General features: G+C 46.3%; 1 protein-coding gene across 4 annotated transcripts in view; it reads right to left on the bottom strand.

The window, feature by feature from the left end:
* The window catches only part of LLGL2 (LLGL scribble cell polarity complex component 2), a 62,620-nt gene that overhangs the window by 13,923 nt on the left and 24,202 nt on the right, over positions 1–24,495 (bottom strand). For all 4 annotated transcript variants that reach the window (XM_073312132.2, XM_073312131.2, XM_073312133.2 and 1 more), the window contains 14 exons: positions 16,545–16,642; positions 15,145–15,226; positions 13,428–13,543; positions 12,531–12,689; positions 10,926–11,088; positions 10,600–10,732; positions 9,373–9,427; positions 8,956–9,110; positions 4,839–5,056; positions 4,225–4,292; positions 3,017–3,170; positions 2,776–2,880; positions 1,315–1,607; positions 889–1,042 (listed from right to left, as the gene is read on the bottom strand). In XM_073312132.2, coding sequence (XP_073168233.2) covers positions 889–1,042; positions 1,315–1,607; positions 2,776–2,880; positions 3,017–3,170; positions 4,225–4,292; positions 4,839–5,056; positions 8,956–9,110; positions 9,373–9,427; positions 10,600–10,732; positions 10,926–11,088; positions 12,531–12,689; positions 13,428–13,543; positions 15,145–15,226; positions 16,545–16,642 — 1,953 coding nt within the window. The remainder of the gene's footprint in view (positions 1–888; positions 1,043–1,314; positions 1,608–2,775; positions 2,881–3,016; positions 3,171–4,224; positions 4,293–4,838; positions 5,057–8,955; positions 9,111–9,372; positions 9,428–10,599; positions 10,733–10,925; positions 11,089–12,530; positions 12,690–13,427; positions 13,544–15,144; positions 15,227–16,544; positions 16,643–24,495) is intronic.

The raw sequence follows: 24,495 nt of genomic DNA, 5'->3' as shown, positions 1-24,495 counted from the left end.
CACTGTCAACACTAGGAGCTAAGTGTAGAATGCACAATTACTGTGGCAGCTATATGCTGACCTAAGTTAAGTCAACTTAATTCTGCAGGCTTGCCCTGTGTGCAGGCCATTACGTCAAGCTGCAATTTGTACAGTAAGGGCAAGTCTACACTACAAAAATAAGTTGACCTGAGTTATGTCGACGTACAGCCACCGCAGAATTGAATTGGTTTTACACGCCCATACTTTGCTCTTTCTGCTCATAGTGCATGTCCTCACCAGGAGCGAGTGCACCAATTTAACTGCTAATGTGGGACATTCTGGGATGGTATCTGAAAGGCAGCAACAGTCGATATAACTGACACGACACTGACCCTGTTGACCCAACTACTTTGAGTTAAGCACTACACCTCTCATGAAGGTGGAGTAAAGTTGGTATAGTGGAGGAGTTACAACGGTGGGAGATACATTTTAGTGTAGTCGCTTACAGAGTTAGGTCAGAATAAGCGGTCTTACATTGACTTAACTCTGTAGTATAGACCAGACCTAAGACTGAAGATTAAGAACATCTGCATTACCCTGCTCTCCCCACCGTGTGGTCCAAGCAGGAGTTTACAGGGCTCAGGCTTAGGGCCTGTCTACACAGGGAAGTTAGTGTGCTTTAAATTCACACACTAGCTTACTGCACACAGACTCCCCACAAGTGCACACACTTACTGTGCATGAAGGGTGCCCTGAGGCAGTTTAGCTTAATACGACTCCAAAGTGTATTAAGTGAACACACACAAAGGCACTTCAGTGTGCAGCAAGAGTGTATACATGGGGAGTTAGTGCAGAATAGCTAGTGTGCACCAGCTCCTGTGAGCTTACCCATCATATAGACAAGCCCTTAGAGACAGACTGACTCACCTCCCCAGTGATCCCACCGCCAGCTCGCCGCTTCCTGCTAGACACCCTGCTTCTCCGGATCCGCCTGAACGACTGCCGGAGGGATTTCTTCAAGGACTTCACCCGAGACAAAGGGCCTTCCAAGGCCAGCTGGTCACTGGGATGCAACGTACATCTAAGACAAAAAAGAGATTTGGCAGGTGTGCTCAGTTGCTTTTCTGACCAGCTGGCTGGCAGTACGGGAGCAACTGGTAGCTAGGCATGTGAACTCTTACTAACAAGCACAGGAGAGACACTCATCCCAGCAGGAGAAGACTTTTCTCTATACCCATTGATCTCCATAAACCAGGAAATACCAACTCTTACTAGGACTGCCTGGAAGAGCTAGCCAGCCTGCTCCCATACCTCGGGAAGTACCCATATCATGCCAGAAAGGAAGAGACTTACTTGACAAAGACCAGTCGTTTCTGCTGGTGATCAAAGAGCCCAAAGCCATGGCTGGTACCAAAGGCCACGAGCTTCCATTCAGAGTGAAGGGCCAGTGACGTGACCACAGCAGGTGGTTGACACTGAACCAGGACAAATGGTTGGAAGCCAGGTTCAAATCGGACAGGTTCATCTCGGGCCTTTAGCCTCTCGTGACCTTTCCACTTATAGCCTTCTTGGTCCTGTAGTAAGTCTGCTTCAGCGTGGTCCACAACATGCTCCGACTCTTCATCGTTCAGTTCCATCACCAGTATCTGAGGGAACAGGAATAAGCTCAGAGGCTTTGTGCAATGCCCAGAGCTTTTAGACTCCACCTGATCTCTCGATGGCTTCAACATGCATACTTGTTTCCAGCATGACCACATGCCTCCCCATCTGACTCCTATGACAAACGGACACCCATTGGGCAAATTTTCCATGAGAACTTTTGCCTCCCATTTTAAAAATTTCTTAATTTGATTAATTATGTTGGCAGCATGACATTCTAGCTACCAAATTTGGTTACTTCAAATCAAACCATCCTAACTCATTCAGTGCTTCCTAAGAAGAGGAGAGGGCTTGGGGGACAAAGCAAAGCACAGGCGCTCATGGTCAGTTTACATGAGAGGAGACACGTTATGTCTTCACGGAAGGAGGATTGTAGCACAGGCTAATGGAAACATTATACAGACACCAAAATGGGGTCTTCTGTCACAGCAATAACACAGGCTCTTGCAAGGAACAGGAACAAGGGAGACAGCAGAGGTAGTTTACCTTTTTTGGCTGAAATACGTAAGGATCATGGGTGTCAGTCACAGAAAAGGGTTACAACAGCATCAAGCTCTGAGAACAGGGAGGGCAAAGAACCATCAGCCCCTGCTGCAGTTGCACTAGATAGCGAGAAAGCCTCAGGCCGGTTGCCTCCCCAAAGGCTCCCCAGAGGCACAGCAATACCTCCTCCTGTCAGCAGGATTGCGAACTGACCCAGCCACTTTAAATGGTCTCCAAGCTTCTCCGTTATATGAATGTTGCAAGGTGGTGCCACTTACTGATTAGGCACCAGCAACACCAGGATCCAACTGGCTAGCTAGCAGGCAGTGTGCCTGCACAAAATGCAAATAGCGAAGGCGTACAGACAACAGGCAGAGACAATCAGGGGGAAAGTTTTAAAAAGCTGAAGCATAAAAACCCAGGTAGCTGGCAACTACCTCAGGGCTGAAGGGTCAAATCAGACAGAAGGGGGAGAATACAGTATAGACAAGAAGGAGCTGACAGATAGGGGGACCTTCCACAAAATGGCTCTATTTACAGAGTGAAGAAAACTCACCCCCAGAGGGGAATCAATTTTGTCCTCCATTTCTAGTTTGTGTTGTATTTCCTATGCTAGTCAAGAAGCACTCTTAAAAGCAGACCACCAAAAAATCAGTTTTACAGTTTCAGTACCTGCCCTGCCGTACCAGCTACGGTCAGATAGCCGCTGTATTTACACAGGTAAATCTTCTGGATCCCGAGCCTGGGGTCATCGCTGTAAGGGTCAAAGGAACCAACCTGGTGGATGGAATGTAAAGAGGTCACATCAACACAAGCTGGCCTTAGCACTGCAGCTGCAAAGTGGATAGGCAACAACAGTAGGAATGCAAACTCTCTAGGTTCAGAAAGTTTACCTGAGTGACTGCCATCTCACCTTACGCAGCGGAGGCCATTCATCCTCACCCAGCGGGTTCATGTTGTCATTGGGATCTGCGTCTGTGAGGAAGACCCTCACAGTGCTCAGCTTATAAAGGAGGCGCAAGCAAACACCTGAAGCATCCCAAAACCGCACAGTGCCATCCTCGTGCCTGATGGGGAAGAGTCAGAAACAAGTCATTCACTAATAGCTGTCGCAGCATGGGGAGAGAGCAGGAGGGAAAGAGACAGAAAGAGAAAGCAGAATCCCCCCTTCTAAGAGACCAGCTATTTTAAAGACAGGAGGCACAACCTGAGACATACATGCTAAGGTGTGAAAGCAGTCCTTTTACACATCCCTGAATCCTAGGGAGAATTTTAGTTTGCACTCCTACTGGGTTTTATGAAGCTGATGTTGTAAAATAAAAGGATTTAAGAACACTGACAGAGCCAGAAATAGGAAAGGAATATTACCTTCAGTTCACCTCCATCCCCTTACTCCTAGCCCGTAGCAACAACAACATTCTGAGTCATGGGTGACTGCTCTGCTAATGCAACTTTGATCTTTCCTGCAGCACCCCTGCACCTCTAAGAAGAGCTAGTTGTGTCAAGAATCCCGACACTGAAAATCCTATAGAATTACCTGGCAGGGATGTTTGAAAAGTGTTGTGAAATTCCAGATGAAAAGCAGTAGAGGGGCAGACTTCTTGTACAACATGGACAGGGAAATTATCTCATTCTAGCATCCAGTGTAACATCAGAAACTGAAATGTCTAGACCATACGGGTCTGATTGTGCTCATTTGTATCAATTATGTAAAACTGCTGCAACTCCCATAGAGTTATTCTTGATTTATACTGGTGAGGGTGAGACACACTCCTGCAGATATATTGTTCCCGCTGAACTGGCATAATTTGTCTTGACTGTTTGACTAATTCCAGTGTTGAAATTTAGACCATCTTGGGAAGGGTCAATAGTTTTTTCACGATGATCAAAGACAGGATGACTTCCTGTCATAAAAGTTATGGCTTAACTGCTCTGACACGTTATAGGTCACTAGCTTTAAAAATCAGCAGTCCAGCTTCAAGAAGTGGTGACCTACTCTCTGCAGAAGAGAGCTCAGGAGTCAAGTCTATTCATGTGACACTTATGACAGGAACACACGCAATTCAAAAATGGGTAAATACTGGGCAGGAAGCCTTGATTTTCATCAGTTTAAGCACTTACCCTGTAAGGAGCAGGTCCCTCTGGGGAGGATCTGGAGCCAGGTTGGTGCCACCATCTATCAGCCAGGGCTAAAAAGAAAACACTCTTGAAGACCACACCATGACTGTCTGTGAAATGAGAGTGCAACAGAGCATGCCATAGAGAGGGAGGAGAACAGGAAAGCATGAGCTACAAGGAAAGAGCATCTGTCTGTGCGTATTCTGTTAGCCTTTGTTTGGATTAAGATTAGATGTACTAGTTCTGATCTCATCAGTTGTACTTTCTTGGTTAGGAGTTGTTATATTCAAGTTTCCTCTTTAAGGAGCTGCTCTGGCTGACAGCTGCTGGTTTAGAAGCAGCTTTGCTTGCTAGCACTGCCTGCTGGAAACAATCTGAGCTGGAGATCACTTTTACTAAGAGCTGCTGAAAGCTGGAGAACTAAGTATTTTGAATTCCAAATAGTTGTCTTCACTAAGTCGGTGGTCTTTTGGGAGCAGGACTTCTTAGTACTGCCACCAACCACAACAGTGCTTCACTTGGCATTCTGCAGCCAGCCGGGCAGAAAAGATACCTACTGAGTATGTTATAATGTTCTTATGTGCATGTGAATGGGTGCATGCTTAAAGCTGCCGTACCATATTTGAGTAATGAGAGTTCTGTTTGCTTCCAGCGCTGATCACCCTCTCCCACAGTTTCAGTGGGATATTGGAGACGTGGTGTGAACAGGTGATGGCTGAGCAGTGGAGAGATGCCAGGTACGGAGGATGGACTGCTGGCCAGCCTGCACTCTTTAGGTCTATTACCACCAGCTCTTCTTCGGCTAGCACCACCATAGCAGAGGGGTCATCAAACTCTGTGCAAAGAAAATTCATTGAAACTATTCAACTGGCTTATTCACTGGGTTTTGATAGTGCTTTGATAAGATGATGCACCTAGTGCTTTAATCACAAAATTAGCTACATATGCTCTAACAGTAGAAATACGCTTCCTATAGAATAGGTATGAAAATATATTCCCATGAAGCTTCTCCCCACAAACATGATTGTGAACAGCAGTAAATAAATACTCCTCAACTATTTTTGGACTAACCTGCATATTTAGCCAGAAACTCGAAACAACAGCTCTCAACAAGTGTGACAAAACCTCAGCAGCATTAATAGAAAGTCCTGCAGAGGGTCAGCCACATTGTTGACCAAATCTGACTCCTAATGTCATTTGGGTACATCTAGACTGCAATAAAAGACCTGTGGCTGTACCTGGGTCAGCTGACTCGGGCCCATGGGGCTCAGGCTGTGGGGCTAAAATTTCACTGGAGACATTCAGGCCCTGGCTCTGAGACCCTCCCGCTTTGCAGGGTCTCAGAGCCTATGCTCCATCCCCAGCCTGAACAGCTATACTGCTATCTTTAGCCCCACAGTCCGTGAGCCCAAGTCAACTGACCCAAGCTCTGAGACTCAGTGGCGTGGATTTTTTTATTGCAGTGTAGATATACCCAAGAGGCCTTTGACCTACAGTTAGCTAATAATGGCTGGGATGGATGGGTATGTATTCACCCCGGCAATGACTGTTTCAGTGCTCTGTTAAGACCTCAGTCCCTCAAGGCTAAGCTGCTTAAAAGCAGTAATGCAGCAGGTTCTGGGAAATGCTGTGCTACTTGGAATTGACAAATGTTTACATTTCAGCTCTCAGACATCTGAAGCTTCCCTGCTTCTGGTGTGCTGTGCCATCTGCAATGCTTGAAAAGAACATTTCTATACCTGTAACAGCACTACAATTATCAATTACGTACAAAAAGCCGTTAATGCAACCACAAAGCTGAGACTTATAGAATTCCGTATTACTGTATATGGTATTAACACTTAAAAGCTCAACCAGAATTTTGCTCAGGAGGGGGCTCAGATTACTGGCAGCCCCAAACGTGAGTGGCAATGCGACCCTGCGCACCAGGACCACAACACCACTTACTCAACTTTGGCCTGGACAGCCCGTCATCAGGACAGGGGGCTGGCTAGGCCAAATCTGAATGAGTGGCATTGCATCCTGGTGCACAGGGTCACAATGCCACTCACTTAAGTAGGGGCTAGACAGCACTCCCATCTCGTCATGGGCCCTCTGCGCCCCTCTCCCTTCACTGCACCCTGATATTCATGCTTTTACATATGTTGCAAGGCAGCCATGTTACTGATGGGAAAACCAAAGTTGGGCTCTACCCATATCTAAATTATTTATTAATGCCGGTTTTTCAGCTCTTTAAAGAGCATCATATAAAAACTACATAAGTGCACTTTATTTTAGTGGAAAATCTAACAAAGTGAACACAGCTGCATTCACATCAACGCAGCCCACTTATCATACCCCAAACAGCTCTCCTTGGCCATCTCTCTGCTCACAACTCTATTTGGATTAGTTTTCCACCATTAATTCACCTCCTGCTCACTTGTCTGACCATCTGAAGTATAAGACTCACAAGTAACAAAATCTCCTAAACAAACCCTACAAGATACTCAGTGTATTAATATTTGCTTTAAGTGCATTATTTCTCTACCTCACACTGGGTTAGGAGTCAGGTGATCTGGGTTGTACTTCTGGCTCTGGCCTGCTGAACAACCCTAGTCTAGTCACTTCTGTGACTCAGTTTCTCCATATATAAAGTGGTGGTGGGGATACGATATAGCTAAAAGAACTAAGTGTTTTGTTATTTTGCTCCTCAGTCTGCTGTCCTTCACTGTGCCTAATTGAGATAAACTCTGCAGGGCAACAACCCAGTCTCTTGTACATCCATAGAGCACCATGCAGCTATAAGCACTATATAAATATAGTGGGCACTGCACCTTGGTACAGCATTAATAGTATGGACAGTACACTGTAGATGCACAGTCTAACAGTACAGGCAATAGTGTGTTACGCATGTGTCTCCCATCCATCCACCCACTAACAGCTGGAAACAAACAGGAATATCCAATCTGCACGTTTATTTTTTTTAAAAGTATTCTCAGTCTGAAGATGGGGGAAGGGAAAGAGCTGCCTACTAGAATCATGCTGCTATACACAAGCTTCACACTCATTCATTCAAGTGGCTTTGGGATATAGCCACCCCTCGCTACTTCCATCATGAAGAACACTCTAAGGGGCACGTAAGGTGAGCTGGGCAGATCCACTAGTATTAGGCACTCAGCCACAAGGAAGCTTGCTGACCACAGACACGACATTTAGTTGTAAATAACTTCCTGGTCTGAAGTGCTGCAGCTACAGCTTCCTCTAACAGCTCCTGCGTGCACACATGAGAAACACAGGCAAACTGGATTGCTCAATTCTTGGGCAGTACAAGCTTGGTAGCTTGTAGTTATTTCAGGCTAAAGCCTCTTAATTCACATCCAGGAATTGTGTTTAGAAGTGTCAAGTGTGATCATAAAACTCTGATTATTCCAACTTCAAATATATTCTCTTGTCAGCATCTCAGAGCCAACACTTGCAAGGTTAAAAAAAATTGGCTCATGTGCTTCTATAGGATGTATAAAGGAGGACTGAAAGCTTGTCTTTTAAAATAAGAAATTCAGGTCTTGTCTATCCTGGAAGACACTGTAACCTTATCTGTAATAGGTAGTTAGTGTCAACAAGGTTATAGTGACAAACATCTTTCCTGCTTTCATCATACATCATAAAGAAGCAAATAAAGTCCAACTGAAAAAAATCCTTTAAAGTCATGGAAACAGCTACAGTGTTTAGTTTCCAAACTAGATGTCTGCTTCTCCAAGACATCTATCTATTAAAACTGGAAGTCTTCTCTGTATTATAGACCACCATAAACTGAAAAAGCAAGGCTAAATAGCACATGACAGGAGAGAGTTGCTCACAGAACCCCCGAGGCACTTAGTTTTGCAATTCACTCAACCATTTTTATTTTTTTTTAAACAGTGTATTTCTGTAACTTAAAATAACTAAGTTGACATCTGTTCTGAAGGCGAGATCAGTAGCAATAGTGAAATGGGCAGGAGAACCAGAAAGGTTTTGGGGAAAAAAAAAAAGAGTCAGGTGGGGGCTGGATCATTGACACATTCAGATCTGATGGATAAAGAGAGGAAGTGATTCCAGGTATTGCAAACTTAGGTAGCAAAGGCTCCACATTGCTAGCAGGAAAAGGAGACGCTATGGGACATGCTGATCGGGAGCTGGTGGAACAAATACGATTGAGTCATTTCTAAGCTGTATAAAAAAATGTGAACATTTGTGTTGGCCAGCAGAGAATTAATCAAATGCTTTGTATACCAACCCTTAGTTGTAACCTTACCCTTTGTTCATATGCTACATGGAGCCTCATGTCATAAACCCAGACACTAATTAAGAAAGCTACTCACTCCCAGTCTGAGATTGTTTTTTTTTAATTACAGTCCCCTTTGACGCGCTGTCTCTTAATAGAAATATTCAGAACTGGATCTTGTAACTTAATCATGCTCCATGTCCAGCCTTGCTCTGTTTCCATGAGCTGATAAGAGCATGAACAATAATACAACAAGTGGGTTTTAGTGGGTGCTTACGAAGTTTATAGCTGATCCATCACTGCTGCCAGTATTTCACACTTCACTTATAAATTGCATCTTGAGACATTTAAAATGATACAAAACAACCCAACACAAGCTAAACAGTGCTTTGCATCTAAGCTGCTACTTGTCATGTCCAGAATCTCCACCCATAGAGCAACTCCAGGCTGCCCCTGACTCTTCAGAAGAGAAGGGGCACCTTGTCAACACATACCTGCAGCAGGATCTGCATTGCAGATGACAAAGAAGTCTATCACCCGCGATGTAAAGTCAAAGGCAGTCTGCTGGCTGCCATGGATGACAGAGATACTGTGCCGGTCACCATAGCTAGCCCGGGGCATCCCTCCTTGGAATATAATGTAAGGTAGCCTTAAAAACAGACACACAACGTTTGTGCTCTCTTTAGAGTCCATCTATTTCACCAAAAACTTATTAACTGAGAAAGTTTAAGGCCCCAATGTTTGACAAAGGCTCCCTACAGTGTTACTCAAAAGGGGCTATATGTGAGAGACCAGTGTAGTCAGCAACGGATTACAAGAAAACTTGTGCTTTCCCACCCCCAACCCCTTTATTATCTTAAGCATCTCTTGTAAACAGTAGGTGGGAGGGAAATGAATAAACGAGAACCTACCCATTCTTTGTCGTCTGCCAATAAATCTTGGAAATGGCCTTGCAAGGGAAAGGACCTAGGATGACAGATTTACAAAGTTACCACAATTGTAAGATGCATCTTCCATTAGGTGGCGTTCATATTTCTAGCAAGGGGAAGCAGAGTGGAAATTGAAGGCCCTTTTTAATTATTCTGCTTAATAGTGACAAAAGTGCCAAATACATGGTAGGGCCACACGAGCTGAATAGTATGTGGAGCAGTGGCACCTCACTGTGCTGAACTCAGAGAAGCAGTACTTTCTCTAGGAGATGCCATTTCTCGTAGTATTATTCAGTGCGAAGAAGGCTAAGGCCAAAGGGTAGCTGACTTGTATTGCTGTCAGTAATGCAGTTCTGGTTACTATCACCTCTGCATTAACTAGAAGTGCCTCAATTTCCAGCACTCTCTTCTGGTTAACGCAGGGGTGATAGTAAGCTCTAAAGGCCAGATCAGGCCAATATGGAGGCCTCCATATGGCAAAAGGAAGAAGTCATCCTCTTTTGAGGAGTTTCAGCCAACAAGAGGCATCACTTCCTCTTTAGCACTGAAGTAACAGACCAGAGAAGAAATTCAACTAGCTGGTAACTGGATTGGCTGGCTATATGGATACTTAGGGCAGCTTGCTATTACATAAGTATAAATGTATATATGTATAAAAGCCTGTGTAACTTCCTGCTCTGGGTACAGGATTTGAGATTCTAGTCTCCCTGTACCTTTTTGAAGCTTCAAATAAACTTTTCTGCTTCTCCACCCCGTTGTAATTATTGAGTGAAGCACACCGGGTAACGAACCCCTGCTGTTGTTTTGCCTCTTGGCACTGCGTGCCGGCAACAAGCTGGACACCTGACTCAGAACAAGGAATAAAACTGAATCCCTAGCTCCTTTCCCAATCATGTGAGCTATGCTTCTGTATGCAGATTTTTACCTCCTGCTCATCTATGCTCAGTACAGACATTCAGTTAGACATCCTTGCTTCAGCAGAGTTCAAAGCCAAAGCAAACTGGATTTAAGAGACCCCTTTGAGTTAAGATGTTTAATGCCCATTGGGGCAACAGCTCTGCATTGCGCTGCCATGACTACACACCAGGGGAGAGCTTGTCTCCGAGATCCCAGAGGGGCTTGAAGCGACTTTGAATTTAAGAGCAGTTCAACAAAAGCAGTTTAAGCCTCAGCACAGAAGCAGTTTGTTTCTATCACACATATACTGACCATAAGGCACTTTGCTTTCCAGGGGCTCAGGCTGCCTGTTATCATTGGATACTGGCCACTGGGCATAACTTCCATCATAATGGCAGCTAATGATTTGACGGCCATCCTTCTGCCAAAAGAGGTTCTCCAGTTGCTAGGGAGGAAGAGACACAGAATGACCGACATCCAGAGAATCTTTAACCCTTCTAGAACCGGAATATACATTCATAAGAGCGAAATAACGGAGTTGGCTCTCCCTGTACCTCCTGGATCTATTTCTTCAGAGAACCCTGGAGAGAGGAGGGCTCACCTTGCTCATGCCCAGTGATTTCAGCCCTCATTAATACCTGACTGCCCAGGAAGTGGTGCGACACTCTTTTGTTATGCACGTCCCAGAGGACAATGAGGCCCCTGCTGTATCCAATCAGAATCTGGCCAGGGTTCCTGGGATGCTCCCGTAAGGCTTCAACCAATTCAAACGACCGCCTGTTACGATAGTCTTCTGGCACCCTGGGCAAAATGCGGAGAAAAATTAATCCACGTGCACCTGCCTATGACAGCCACATTGACAGCGTAAGTATGGGAGAGAAACATGCTGGGAAGGACAGGGAAGGTGAAACTCTTAGAAGGGTGAGAACAAGCATGGCATCTTTTAAAACTCAGCCAAGATCCTTACGATTTGCAGGGCATTAAGCAAGGAAACTACTGTGGAGACTCTAAAAGAGAGGACCTCCTTGCCCAGTCCCACCATCAGAAGGGGAAATCAGATGCCTGTGATGAAATCTACAGCAGGAAGCCCACAAAGCGGGGAGTAGAAAGGATGTGAGCTATCTCCCTCTCCAGTCCCACTGACAAGGGCAGGGAAAGAGCGGAGAGGAGAGCCACAGGCAGTGGGATGAAGCTGACACGAGCCTGTTGCCAACCGTTTGTGCTTACAGCCAGCACTAGAAGCAACGCATTCCACAAAATGTGTTTTTTGGTGAGACTCCCACCTCAAAAGGTTACAGGTACATAAGGAATCAGGGCAAAATTTTCTAAAGCATCCAAAGCACCGTAGGAACCTTGGGCATTTTTGAAAATGTTACCCTGAGTTTCTGTAGACATAGGAAAGAGGTAGCAACTTTGCCCATCGCCCATATAAAAAATTAAATGCCTTGTTAAACATTCTGGAACCTTAAATTAATTTAATATTTGTTGGCGAGACTTGGATACATAATCATGAGTAAGGGTACAATTATGTCACTGAGGTTGCAGAAGTGACAGAATCCATGACATTGGAGCACTGCAGCAGTGGCTGGGAGACCCTGGCGCTCCCCAGCCTCACAGGGCAGTGGAGGATCTCCCCTCCCTCCCCCCCAAGCTCCCAGCCGCTGCTGATGGCAGGGGATCCCTCCGCAGCTCCTCACCCCTTGCAGGAGTTGGGGGGCCACAGCTCCCAGCCACTGCATGCAACGGGACAGGGTGCCAGACCCTCCTGCCTCCTCATTTTGTCAGGAATGTTTTTACTAAAAGTCAGGGACCGGTCATGGCTTCTGTGAATTTTTGTTTATTGCCCATGACCGGTCCATGACTTTTACTAAAAATATCCATGACAAAATTGTACCCTTAATCATGAGGGACTGAGCACTAGATGAGACAGGCACAGCATTTGCAGACCTATTGCATGCTTCCCCTAAATAGTTCTGCAATGTTCTACAGCACCTCTGCTATAACTGTCTTGGGTTATTCCTGTCCAGAGAATACCATCTGTATAACGCAGACAAACTAGGGCCCAGAGTAAGGATTTGTCTCTCCAACACCATCCAACATTTGCAGCCTGTAACATTTAATATAAGTTAGGCTCCAGTGTACAAACTGGAATAAAAAATTGGTTAAGTGCAACACACAAACTTTTCCCTTCTGTCATGTCTATACATGACCAATCCCATTGGTCAATATACCCATTTGCTCACCGCTGCAGCACTGCCTCAGAGGTGATGGTCCTATCCTCTAACAGTCTGAAGGACGGGAGCTCTACCACAAAGACATTGCCACTCTCAGTGCCAAGGTACAGAACTTCCCGTGATGAATGTGGAAGGACAACCGTTATCTGGGTGGCACTTGGAGGAGATCTGTGAATGCAAAAAGAAACCAGTTAACTGCCTGTGAAGGAGATCAGTTCTAGAGAGAAGCAGCTACGGTATTCATTTAAACAGCTCCATAGAGCCTCAGATGAAAGCTGACCCCTGCTTTACCCATAAGCCATTTGCAAGAGATTCAGTAAGCATTTTGCTGGACAAATGGAGCTTTGAGCCAGGATCTTGGTTTTTTGGAAGCAGAACACCAGCTTTAAAATAAACCTAAAAATAATCCAGAAATGCATTGATAGAGAGCGGTGTGTGTTAGTCACTATTAAGGGGAAACTCATCTAACTACCCACAGGAGCAGAAATAAATAAGTTGTCCAGAAACTGGAAAAAGTTAAACTAGAAATACTGGAATATTTTAAACTGTGGTTTAAATGATTTAGTTAAATCTGTGGACAGACTTACTGATGTAAGAGTAGTTACAGGGGTAAGCTCAACATATATGTCAGGTTTAAATTGATTTGAGTGAGTATACAGAGTTGCACAGATTTAAACTAAATATATTTTAAAAATAGGCCTTTAAATTGGTGCACCTTTGTATTCAGATGAGGCCTCATTCAAATCCTGTTGACGCCAATGGAAAACACCCCTATTGACTTCAGTCGAAAGGTGGATTGGGCCCTAAATCAGGGCACTGTGAACTAAGCCATGTCAGAGTGCACTTCATAAACTGCTGTGTGGGTGGCACAGGAAGGAGAGAAAGAGCAATATTAGAGCACAATACCCAGGAGGCCCCCGAAGTGTGAAGCGTTGCTCCTCCTGCAGCTCAGATGCCCCACTATGCTGCTTCAGGCTCCAGAGATGCAAGCTGTTATCATCCAGCAGTGTCACCAGCTGGCACTAAAATCAAGAGACATGATCATAAAGAAAGCAACCTATTTAAAAGCAGTATACTAAATCAAGCAATAAACCACTGCTGTTCGGGGATTACCTCAGTTAATCCAGGATTCAGGAACCGGTCGCACAGAGCAGCGGGCTTACACAGTTATATTCAGCAGAATTCTGCTGACTCAGGCAGTAAGGGACTGCGGGACTACACAGAATGGCATGCAGGCTTAAAAGCATTTATTGTCTGCTTCTTATCCAATCTACCAGCAGGGAGGGATGAGGGTCTGATCCTCTGAAGGATGCAATATTAGCTGCACTTTCATCAATTGGTAAATCCCACACTCTGCTACCTATTTCAGAGAGCTATGTTGTAGCTAGCACACAGTATTTACTTCCTTCATGGTTTGCTGAGGTGGGTACACACCCCTCCACACCCCTGCTTTGGGAGTTGCTGGTGTATTCCACTTCACCACTCATCCTGCATTCTTTGCGTCCAACTTCATTCTCAAGGGTGGTGCCACAGACTCCTTTTATGAGCCCAGCCCTGCCAGTTGTAATTCAAATGAAGCATTTTTTGCCTGCTGAAGCCACACCTGGTACAACATGCAATACTCCCCCATGGGAGTTTCAGTTTATACCATTAAATTTTGCGTGGTTTACTATCTAGAGAATTCACACCCTCTCATATACAACACTGCTCTCCCCAAATGGGTGAGTCAGACAGTAAAAAGAAAAGGAGTACTTGTGGCACGCTGGTCTACTAATTAGTCAGGTTGCGGGCGGGGGGAGGGAGGGGAACGGGGAGGAAGGCAGTTAGAAAGCCAACAGGCATCTGGGGAATTTTATCTTCCCATTTTTAGTTAGTGGTGAAGCCATACTATGCAAGAACAAAGGAAGGAAGCTTAAAAGTGGCTAGGTTAGCCAAAGCATGTCAGGCCAAAGAATGATGAAACCTGCTGAACAGCAGCTGCTGTGTCACCTGGCGAGCACTACATAGCACAGAGGAAAAGGGATATACCACCACTACAGGAATGCAGGTTGCAATACAAAAGGAAGCCCTTTCAGACAGCCTCTTGCAACAGCAACTATCCTAATCCTGACAGGTTTCAGAGTAACAGCCGTGTTAGTCTGTATTCACAAAAAGATAAGGAGTACTTGTGGCACCTTAGAGACTAACCAGTTTATTTGAGCATAAGCTTTCGTGAGCTACAGCTCACTTCATCGGATGCAGTGCATCCGATGAAGTGAGCTGTAGCTCACGAAAGCTTATGCTCAAATTGGTTAGTCTCTAAGGTGCCACAAGTACTCCTTTTCTTTATCCTAATCCTGTTGCCACTACCACCAGGTGCTTTCTGAGCTCAATTAAAGGTGCTCTCTCTATGTTTATGACTAACATCTTCACGACAATGGGTGCAATTTACAGCACAACGAACAACACTGCGGAGGCCTGTCACAGACCCAGCATTTCTAGGACACAGACATTACACAGCCCAAAAGGATTCTAGAACTCAGGGCTTGGAGGTGAGTCCATCCATCCTCCATTTCCAAGTCAATGGGTTTTCAAAGGTGCTCACACACACACACAGTAACTGAGGTATATGAATTCCACTCACCTGGCCGGGAATAAAGTGTATCTGCATGACGGTATTATTCTCTTCATGTAAACCCATAAACTCCACCCCAGGAGCACCATATCTGAAATGTTTGTTGAGGATCAACAGTATTAAAGATCACCCACAGCTACAATCACCTGAGGAGCAGTTGCTAGCAAATGAGATGAGATTTAGTTAGAAACCGAGTGGAATCAGTGGTGATCATAGATTCCTTTGAATCCATACATGCCTAGTTCAAGTTTAGTGTGCACACAACAATGGAAAGCAAGTACAGGAGTTTTTATTTGGTAGTTTGGGGGAGATGTAGAAAGGGTGGCTGCACCCAGCTTTCTCTAAAGGTTGTTAGTGGTTTCCCACACACTTCAATCCCTGCTTAACCAATCTGTAACCAGGAGACAGATGGCCAACGCCTTCCTGCAGAGCTCAGCCTCTCTGAACACAAACAGTGCTGGAAATGATTAAGCAAGCAGACAGTTCTAACTTTTCCTTTCTGGGTTGGAGTGAACGCCTCTTTCATTCCAAACTCAGCTGGCCTTGTGTCATGGGAACCGCCTCTCAATGCCTTTGTGTATACACAATACACGCTATCCTGGGACTGGACAAACAACTGCCTTCAACAGTTTTACTTCTGGCCCAACATTAGGGGACTTTAATCCAGGAAGCAGAATGTCTTCATGGCAAATTTCAACCTTTGAGATGGTATTCATTAAAAAAAAATAGTCTCCCTCTCCCACTTTACAGTATTAAGATAGCCTTGGAGTTTACAATAAGGGACAATTTGGTTTTAAGGCCAGAAAGGATCATTATGCTCATCTAGTCTGATCCTCCACATACGATCTTACTTGCTAAAAGGAATTTGTTGTATGCAGTGTTATTGTAATCCTGTTGGTCCCAGGATATTAGAGAGGCAAGGTGGGCGAGGGAATATCTTTTATTGGGCCAACTTCTGTCGGTGAGAGAGACAAGCTTTTGAGTTTACACAGAGCTCATCTTCAGGTCTGACCAATAAAAGATATTACCTCACCCATTTTCTCTCTCTAAAAGGAATCAGATCACTTCACCCGCTTTTACTGCTTCCATATAATACATACAAATGTTAAATGCATTATATGAACACAATTACATATAAAACTGGATAAGGGAAAACAAGATTCATTAGTCATGTTCCATGTACTTTGCTCATTTCTGAAGATCATATATTCCACTACAGACAAAAATAAGGTGAAAAATTAAGCAAGAGTAATTAACCATCTCTCTAAAAGCAGTGCTAGAGCTCAAACAGAAGGGTTACTGAGGTTACTGGGTGAGGTTCTTTGCTTTGTTTGTGGGATAAAACTCCAGACAATCTGAGAATCCAGCCTGACACTGCAAGTTCTAAATCACATGTGTAGAAAGGATACAGTTTGATGGCTCCTGATCTGGTCCCGATAGCCATAAGATGGAGAGAGGGGCTATATCCCAATGCACTGGGCTGGTGAGGAAATCCATGTTCTACAGTCTGGTGAAAACAAAAAACACCTCAAGAACATGTAGTGTCATGGGCATTGTGCATCATACATGGACAGAAAAGCCAGAAATTAAATATGGTTTAGTTGTTTCAAATATAGCAGGTTCAAAGATAATGTTTTAAGTCAAAATATGCTCCAACAGAAGTTTGATTGTCTCAGCTCAGCTCTGTCAATAACCATCAAATCTACTTACCAAGATCTCCTGGTTATTCAGTACAGATGCATAAAAGTTGAAATACTGCACCTTTTGCCACAATAGAAATGGCAAAGGAATATTCCAAAACAAGGATCCAGTTGGACTCCTCATGTTTTATAAGGGTTATAAACTTAGAAATTCGCCTGAGCACAACCTACAAGACTCACTACACTGCACGCAGTCAATCCTCTTATCAACTCCACTCCAAGTCACCTTTGTTAAATCATGATTCAAGCTCTGGACATCTCCAGAGTTCATGGCTGAAACTGACTGATAATTACAGCTTGAGTTTCAGTCAAGTTAGACTTCCAAAAAGGTCAGTCTGTATAACATCCTCTTATGCATAGGTACCAGGTTTGTATAATTTTTGGTCATGCCCAGAACAGGTCCAAGCAGAGCCATCCTGTCCCTCGGACAGACCGGGGAAACCAACCCAGGCCCTGTGCTTCAGGGGCACGCGGGATCCAGGGCGGCCTGGGGGGCTAGCGGGGAGCCTGGTGCCAGCAGCAGTGAGAGACCTGGCCCCAGCCCAGCCAGCTTCCAGTGTCGTTTTGGGGAGGGGACGGAAACCAGAAAGAGGCGGGGAGGGGACTTGGGGTAGAATGGGGGAGGGGAAGGGGCAGAGCAGGGCCGGGAAGAGGCAGGGCGGGAGTGGAGCAGGCCCAGGTTGCTTGCTGCTGCTGGCACCAGGCCCCCTGCTAACACCCCAGGCCGCCCTGGAGCCTGCATCCCCCTGAAGTGTGGAGCCCAGGGTGGATGCCCAATTTCCTGGTGCAAGTGCTGGAGAAGCCAACTGGGGGGGAGCTTTTCTTGACCTGCTGCTCACAAACCGGGAAGAATTAGTAGGGGAAGCAAAAGTGGATGGGAATCTAGGAGGCAGTGACCATGAGTTGGTCGAGTTCAGGATCCTGACACAGGGAAGAAAGGAGAGCAGCAGAATACGGACCCTGGACTTCAGGAAAGCAGACTTCGACTCCATCAGGGAGCTGATGGGTAGGATCCCCTGGGGGAATAACATGAGGGGGAAAGCAGTCCAGGAGAGCTGGCTGTATTTCAAGGAATCCCTATTGAGGTTACAGGGACAAACCATCCCGATGTGTCGAAAGAATAGTAAATATGGCAGGCGACCAGCTTGGCTTAACGGTGAAATCCTTGCGGATCTTAAACATAAAAAAAGAAGCTTACAAGAAGTGGAAGATTGGACAGATGACCAGGGAAGAGTATAAAAATATTGCTCGGGCATGTAGGAATGAAATCAGGAGGGCCAAATCGCACCTGGAGCTGCAGCTAGCAAGATATATTAAGAGTAACAAGAAGGGTTTCTTCAGGTATGTTGGCAACAAGAAGAAAGCCAAGGAAAGCGTGGGCCCCTTACTGAATGAGGGAGGCAACCTAGTGACAGAGGATGTGGAAAAAGCTAATGTACTCAATGCTTTCTTTGCCTCTGTCTTCACGAACAAGGTCAGCTCCCAGACTGCTGCGCTGGGCAACACAGCATGGGGAGTAGGTGGCCAGCCCTCTGTGGAGAAAGAGGTGGTTAGGGACTATTTAGAAAAGCTGGACGTGCACAAGTACATGGGGCTGGATGCGTTGCATCCGAAAGTGCTAAAGGAATTGGCGGCTGTGATTGCAGAGCCATTGGTCATTATCTTTGAAAACTTGTGGCAAACGGGGGAAGTCCCGGATGACTGGAAAAAGGCTAATGTAGTGCCAATCTTTAAAAAAGGGAAGAAGGAGGATCCTGGGAACTACAGGCCAGTCAGCCTCACCTCAGTCCCCGGAAAAATCATGGAGCAGGTCCCCAAGGAATCTCTCCGGAAGCACTTATACGAGAGGAAAATGATCAGGAACAGTCAGCATGGATTCACCAAGGGAAGGTCATGCCTGACTAATCTAATCGCCTTCTATGATGAGATTACTGGTTCTGTGGATGAAGGGAAAGCAGTGGATGTATTGTTTCTTGACTTTAGCAAAGCTTTTGACACAGTCTCCCACAGTATTCTTGTCAGCAAGTTAAAGAAGTATGGGCTGGATGAATGCACTATAAGGTGGGTAGAAAGTTGGCTAGATTGTCGGGCTCAACGGGTAGTGATCAATGGCTCCATGTGTAGTTGGCAGCCGGTATCAAGTGGAGTGCCCCAAGGGTCAGTCCTGGGGCCGGTTTTGTTCAATATCTTCATAAATGATCTGGAGGATGGTGTGGATTGCACTCTCAGCAAATTTGCGGATGATACTAAACTAGGAGGAGTGGTAGATATGGTGGCAGGGAGGGATAGGATACAGAGGGACCTAGACAAATTGGAGGATTGGGCCAAAAGAAATCCGATGAGGATCAACAAGGATAAGTGCAGGGTCCTGCACTTAGGACGGAAGAATCCAATGCACCGCTACAGACTGTGGACCGAATGACTAGGCAGCAGTTCTGCGGAAAAGGACCTAGGGGTGACAGTGGACGAGAAGCTGGATATGAGTCAACAGTGTGCCCTTGTTGCCAAGGAGGCCAATGGCATTTTGGGATGTATAAGTAGGGGCATAGCCAGCAGATCGAGGGACGTGATCGTTCCCCTCTATTCGACATTGGTGAGGCCTCATCTGGAGTACTGTGTCCAGTTTTGGGCCCCACACTACAAGAAGGATGTGGAGAAATTGGAGAGAGTCCAGCAAAGGGCAACAAAAATTATTAGGGGTCTGGAACACATGACTTCTGAGGAGAGGCTGAGGGAACTGGGATTGTTTAGTCTGCAGAAGAGAAGAATGACGGGGGATTTGATAGCTGCTTTCAACTACCTGAGAGGTGGTTCCAAAGAGGATGGTTCTAGACTATTCTCTGAGGTAGCGGATGACAGGACAAGGAGTAATGGTCTCAAGTTGCAGTGGGGGAGGTTTAGGTTGGATATTAAGAAAAACTTTTTCACTAGGAGGGTGGTGAAACACTGGAATGCGTTACCTAGGGAGGTGGTAGAATCTCCTTCCTTAGAAGTTTTTAAGGTCAGGTTTGACAAAGCCCTGGCTGGGATGATTTAATTGGGGATTGGTCCTGCTTTGAGCAGGGGGTTGGACTAGATGACCTCCTGAGGTCCCTTCCAACCCTGAGATTCTATGATTCTATGACAGGATGGCTCTGAAAATATAAACCCAAACATTGGTGGAGCCGGGCCCACATTCCTGAATTTTGGTGGAGCAAGGGCACGACAGGCTCTCATAGCTCGCCACCTATGCTCTTATGTATAGCTTGTATATCAATTCCTGTTAGCAGCCTTATGGCAAGTTCCCATAATGGACTCAACATACCAGCCAAGAAGGCAGCGTCCCACAGGGCAGTTGGGAAAACTGGTGAATCTGCATCCAATTCCCAAACATAGGAGGGGACACTGTGGGTTTTATTCATACTATTTAGAGGCCTATCAAGCCATATCAAACTAGCTCAGAGTACTGATTATAAAGACATGTTCACAACTCAAGCGGATAAGAGCACAAAAAGCAGCTTGTTTGGTTTTAGTGACTGCCATAAATACATTCTTACACCAAAACACACAGTTTGGAGTGGATATGTACTATCTACCTAGGAACATAAATAGTTTACTGAATATAAACACCTATGTAAAGTGTTTACAGAGTAAACAGTTCCTTAAAATTGCACTCAGCAACTATGGCACTACTGCAATTTGAAAACAGCTCAGATTCTAGTCTTCAGAAGTGCCAGTGTACAGTTGGCTCAAACCCTGGATATCTGAACATTATGTGGTCTTAAGATAGTAACTACAATTAGATCTGAAGAGAGCTGTAGGTTGTGGGCTTCCAGAGGGGATGTCATTTCTAAAACAGACCACAGGACAAGTCAGAGAACAAATGGAGTGCCCCTTTACCTAGGGCATGGCTACACTTGCAGGTGTAGAGCGCTGGGCGTTAAACCCACCTTTGGAGAGCACAGAGGGAAAGCACTGCAGTCTGTCCACACTGACAGCTACAAGCGCACTGGCGTGGCCACATTTGCAGTGGCATTGGGAGCGGTGCATTATGGGCAGTTATCCCACAGAGCACCTCTTCCCATTCTGTCGCTGTGGCTTATGGGAAGGGGGCGGGGGGCATTCTGGGTCCTGTCCCAATGCCCCGTGATGCATCCGTTTGCATCCCAGCGATCCTTGTGCTTCCATCCACATTTGGCGTCATCTTTCAATGTTTTTTGTTGTCTTCCCTTTCGGTCTGCGGGAATGGAACCTGAACTGCTGAGGAGTGACATGCTGGCAAGTCTTGCCAGCATGTCACGTTTGCAGGCGAGTTATTCCTTATGATCCAAAGTGACAGTGAGGGCTCCAATGAGGATATTGACTCAAGTAACGCATATGACATGAGTTTGCCTGTGGCATTCACGGATGTGCTCACTGCCGTGAACGCCACTTTTGGGCTTGGGAAACAAGCACTGAGTGGTGGGATCACATCGTCATGCAAGTCTGGGATGAACAGGAGTGGCTGCAGAACTTTCGGATGAGAAAAGCCACTTTCATTGGACTGTGTGAGGAGTTCACCCCCACCCTGCAGCGCAAGGACACGAGATTGAGAGCTGCCCTGACGGTGGAGAAGCAGGTGGCTATTGCAATTTGGAAGCTAGCAACTCCACACAGCTACCAGTGGTGTACCAGCTATTGGTGGCTAACCAGTTTGGAGTGGGAAAGTCAACCGTTGGAATCGTGTTGATGCAAGTTTGCAGGGCCATTAATCGCATCCTGCTCAGAAGAATCATGACTCTGGGTAACGTGCATGACATTATGGATGGCTTTGCACAAATGGGTTTCCTTAACTGCAGAGGGGCGATAGATGGCATACATATTCCAATTTCGGCACCAGCCCACCTAGCCTCTGAATACATTAATCAGAAGGGATATTTTTCTATGGTTCTCCAGGCGCTTGTGGATCACCGTGGGAGTTTCACTGACATTAACACAGGCTGGCCCGGAAAGGTCATGACGTACGCATCTTTCAGAACACTGGTCTATTCAGGAAGCTGCAAGCCGGGACTTTCCCCAGACCAGACAATCACCGTACAGGAAGTCGAAATACCCATTGTGATCCTTGGAGACCCGCCCACCCTTTAATGCCGTGGCTCATAAAACCCTACACAGGGAACCTTGACAGCAGCAAGGAGCGGTTCAATAACAGGGTGAGCCGGCGCAGAATGACTGTGGAGTGTGCTTTTGGCCGTTTAAAGGGCCGCTGGCACTCTGTGTGGGAAGCTGGACCTAGCCGATGACCACTTCCCCGTGGTTATATCCGGGTGCTGTACCCTCCATAACATTTGTGAAGGGAAGGGTGAACGATTCACTCAGGCATGGAACTCGGAGGTTCAACACCTGGAGGCTGAATCTGAATAGCCAGAGAGCAGGGCTATTAGAGGGGCCCAGCATGGGGCTGCAAGGATTAGGGATGCCTTGAGGGAGCAATTTGAGGCTGAAAGCCTCCAGAATGTCTGGAGCCCTGCACGGGAGTTAAGTGCAGTGGTTCCAATGCTAGCAGGAATCTGTTTGCACTGCGCTGACTTGCGGTGCCTGTTTGTTTCCTGGGCTAAGGTATCTTTTACTTTATGCAAAAATAAAGAATGTTTTCAAAGCCAAAAAATCCATTTATTGAAAAGAAACACAACTGCTTAGGAAACAGAAAGGGCAAGGGGGTGGGGATTTGCATATGTCCTGTTATCATACTCAGTGTTCCTGTCTGGAGTGCTGTGCAAGGAGTGCTGCACTTCAGGATGTCTATACTACACGGTGATAGGGGTTGAGTGCAGTGGGTAAGGGTCGTAGCTTTTGTGCCGGCGCTCCTCATTCTGCTGGTGGATCCTCCTTTCACTGTCCTGCCACTCCTGCACTTGTTGATTTTCATTACTTGAATGCTGCATTACTTCATGCAACATGTCTTCCTTGCTTCTACATGGCCTCTTTCTGATTTTTTGGAGTCCTTCGGCCGGTGATAACATGCACAGCTGAGATCTCAAGGTTGCATCTGTAAAGGCAAAATGCAACACTTAACAGAGGCTTAACAGAGGTTCACACCAGACAGAGCAATGATTCCTGCGTACTTAAGGGCAAGCACAGTCTACACAATAGCATAAATTTGCCCGTAGCATAAATTTGCCTGTCCCAAAGCAAGTGCACATAACCCACAGGAGCCCCAAAATGGTGAATAAGCACAGGGTCAAACGTGACCGATTGTTTCATGGCTGTACTGTCCTCTGGGTTTCTGTGCCTTGGGGAGAGCCAACAGCAGCAGGGGGCCCCTATACTGAACACTGTCCCCACATTTTCCACAGGAGTTCATCCTGGAAAATATCTTGCTGCTGAGGGTGACCTGGGAAGCAAGGGAGGGTCTTCTACTGCAATGCAACTTCCCCCCTGGCCCATATGCAGCTTTTCTGTGTGCAGCAATTGTCTCCCCACCCCTCACAGCACAGTGGCGCAGATAATTTAGCCTTACTGGGACAAGGACCACAGTGGCTCTCCCAAGAAACCTGCACAAGCGCATTGCCCAAGTTCTGGATGAGACCTTTGAAGAGATCACTGAGGCAGATTACCGCGATATGAGAGCACATCAACTCCCTATTCTGCATCTAGGCATGTATGCAGCCCTAACCCTCCTCGCCCCAAGAGCCCACACCGAATAACTTCCTTCCCAAAATAAAAGCTGCTTACCGGGAACCTCATCTGGTGTTTGTCCTTCCCTCAGCACCGGCCACTGCAACTGGCTACCTTCCTCTTGGCTTGAGAACAGCTCCTTGCTGCATGCATCTAGGGATTCTGGGGTGTCTTCTTCCACCTCAGCACCCTCGCTCCCACTTTGCTCCTCCTCCTCCTGCCTTGTTGAACTGGGCTCTGAAGTGCCCATGGTGGTATTCTGAGTGGAGGTGGGGTTGTCCCCAAGTATCGCGTCCAGATCTTTGTAGAAATGGCTGGTCACAGGGGCAGCACCGGAGCGCTGTTTGCCTCACGGGCTTTGCGGTAGACATTCCGCAGCTCCTTCACTTTAACCATGCACTAGAGTGTGTCCTGGTCATGGCCCCTTTCCATCATGTCCCTTGATATCTGCCCGAAGATATCGTAATTCCTACGGCTGGAGCACAGCTGGGACTGGACTGCTTCCTCCCCACAAACACTGATGAGATCCAGCACCTCACCATTGCTCCATGCTGGGGATCGCCTGGCGCATGGAGGCATTGTCACCTGGAAAGATTCACTGAGAGCACTCCAAGCCTTGCTGAGCAAACAGGAAAGGGATTTTCAAAATTCCCAGAGAATTTAAAGGGTGGGTCTGACGGTTGGTCACCTGAGGGCAGGGCAGTAGAGTTCAAAGTGATGACCAGAGTGGCTAGAACAGGTATTGTGGGACACTTCTGGAGGCTGATCAGAGTGCACTAACAGACCAGCGTGTCCACCCTGGCGCCGCTCCAGCAGGAGCGCACAAAACGTTATTCCACTCGCCGAGGTGGAGTGCCAGGAGTGCTCTAGCTGCGGAGTCACAGCACTCTACGTGCCTTGCCAGTGTGGACAGGTAGTGAGCTAGTGAACCCGGAGCTCCTTTAATGCACTCTAACTCGCAAGTGTAGCCAAGCCCTTAGTCCCACATTTAGAAGTTACGCCAGCATAGCTACATCAGTTAGGA

Source organism: Lepidochelys kempii, chromosome 14 (genome assembly GCF_965140285.1).
Source record: "Lepidochelys kempii isolate rLepKem1 chromosome 14, rLepKem1.hap1, whole genome shotgun sequence".
In the NCBI taxonomy this organism is placed as follows: domain Eukaryota; kingdom Metazoa; phylum Chordata; order Testudines; family Cheloniidae; genus Lepidochelys; species Lepidochelys kempii.
This window is presented reverse-complemented; position numbering and strand designations above follow the sequence as displayed.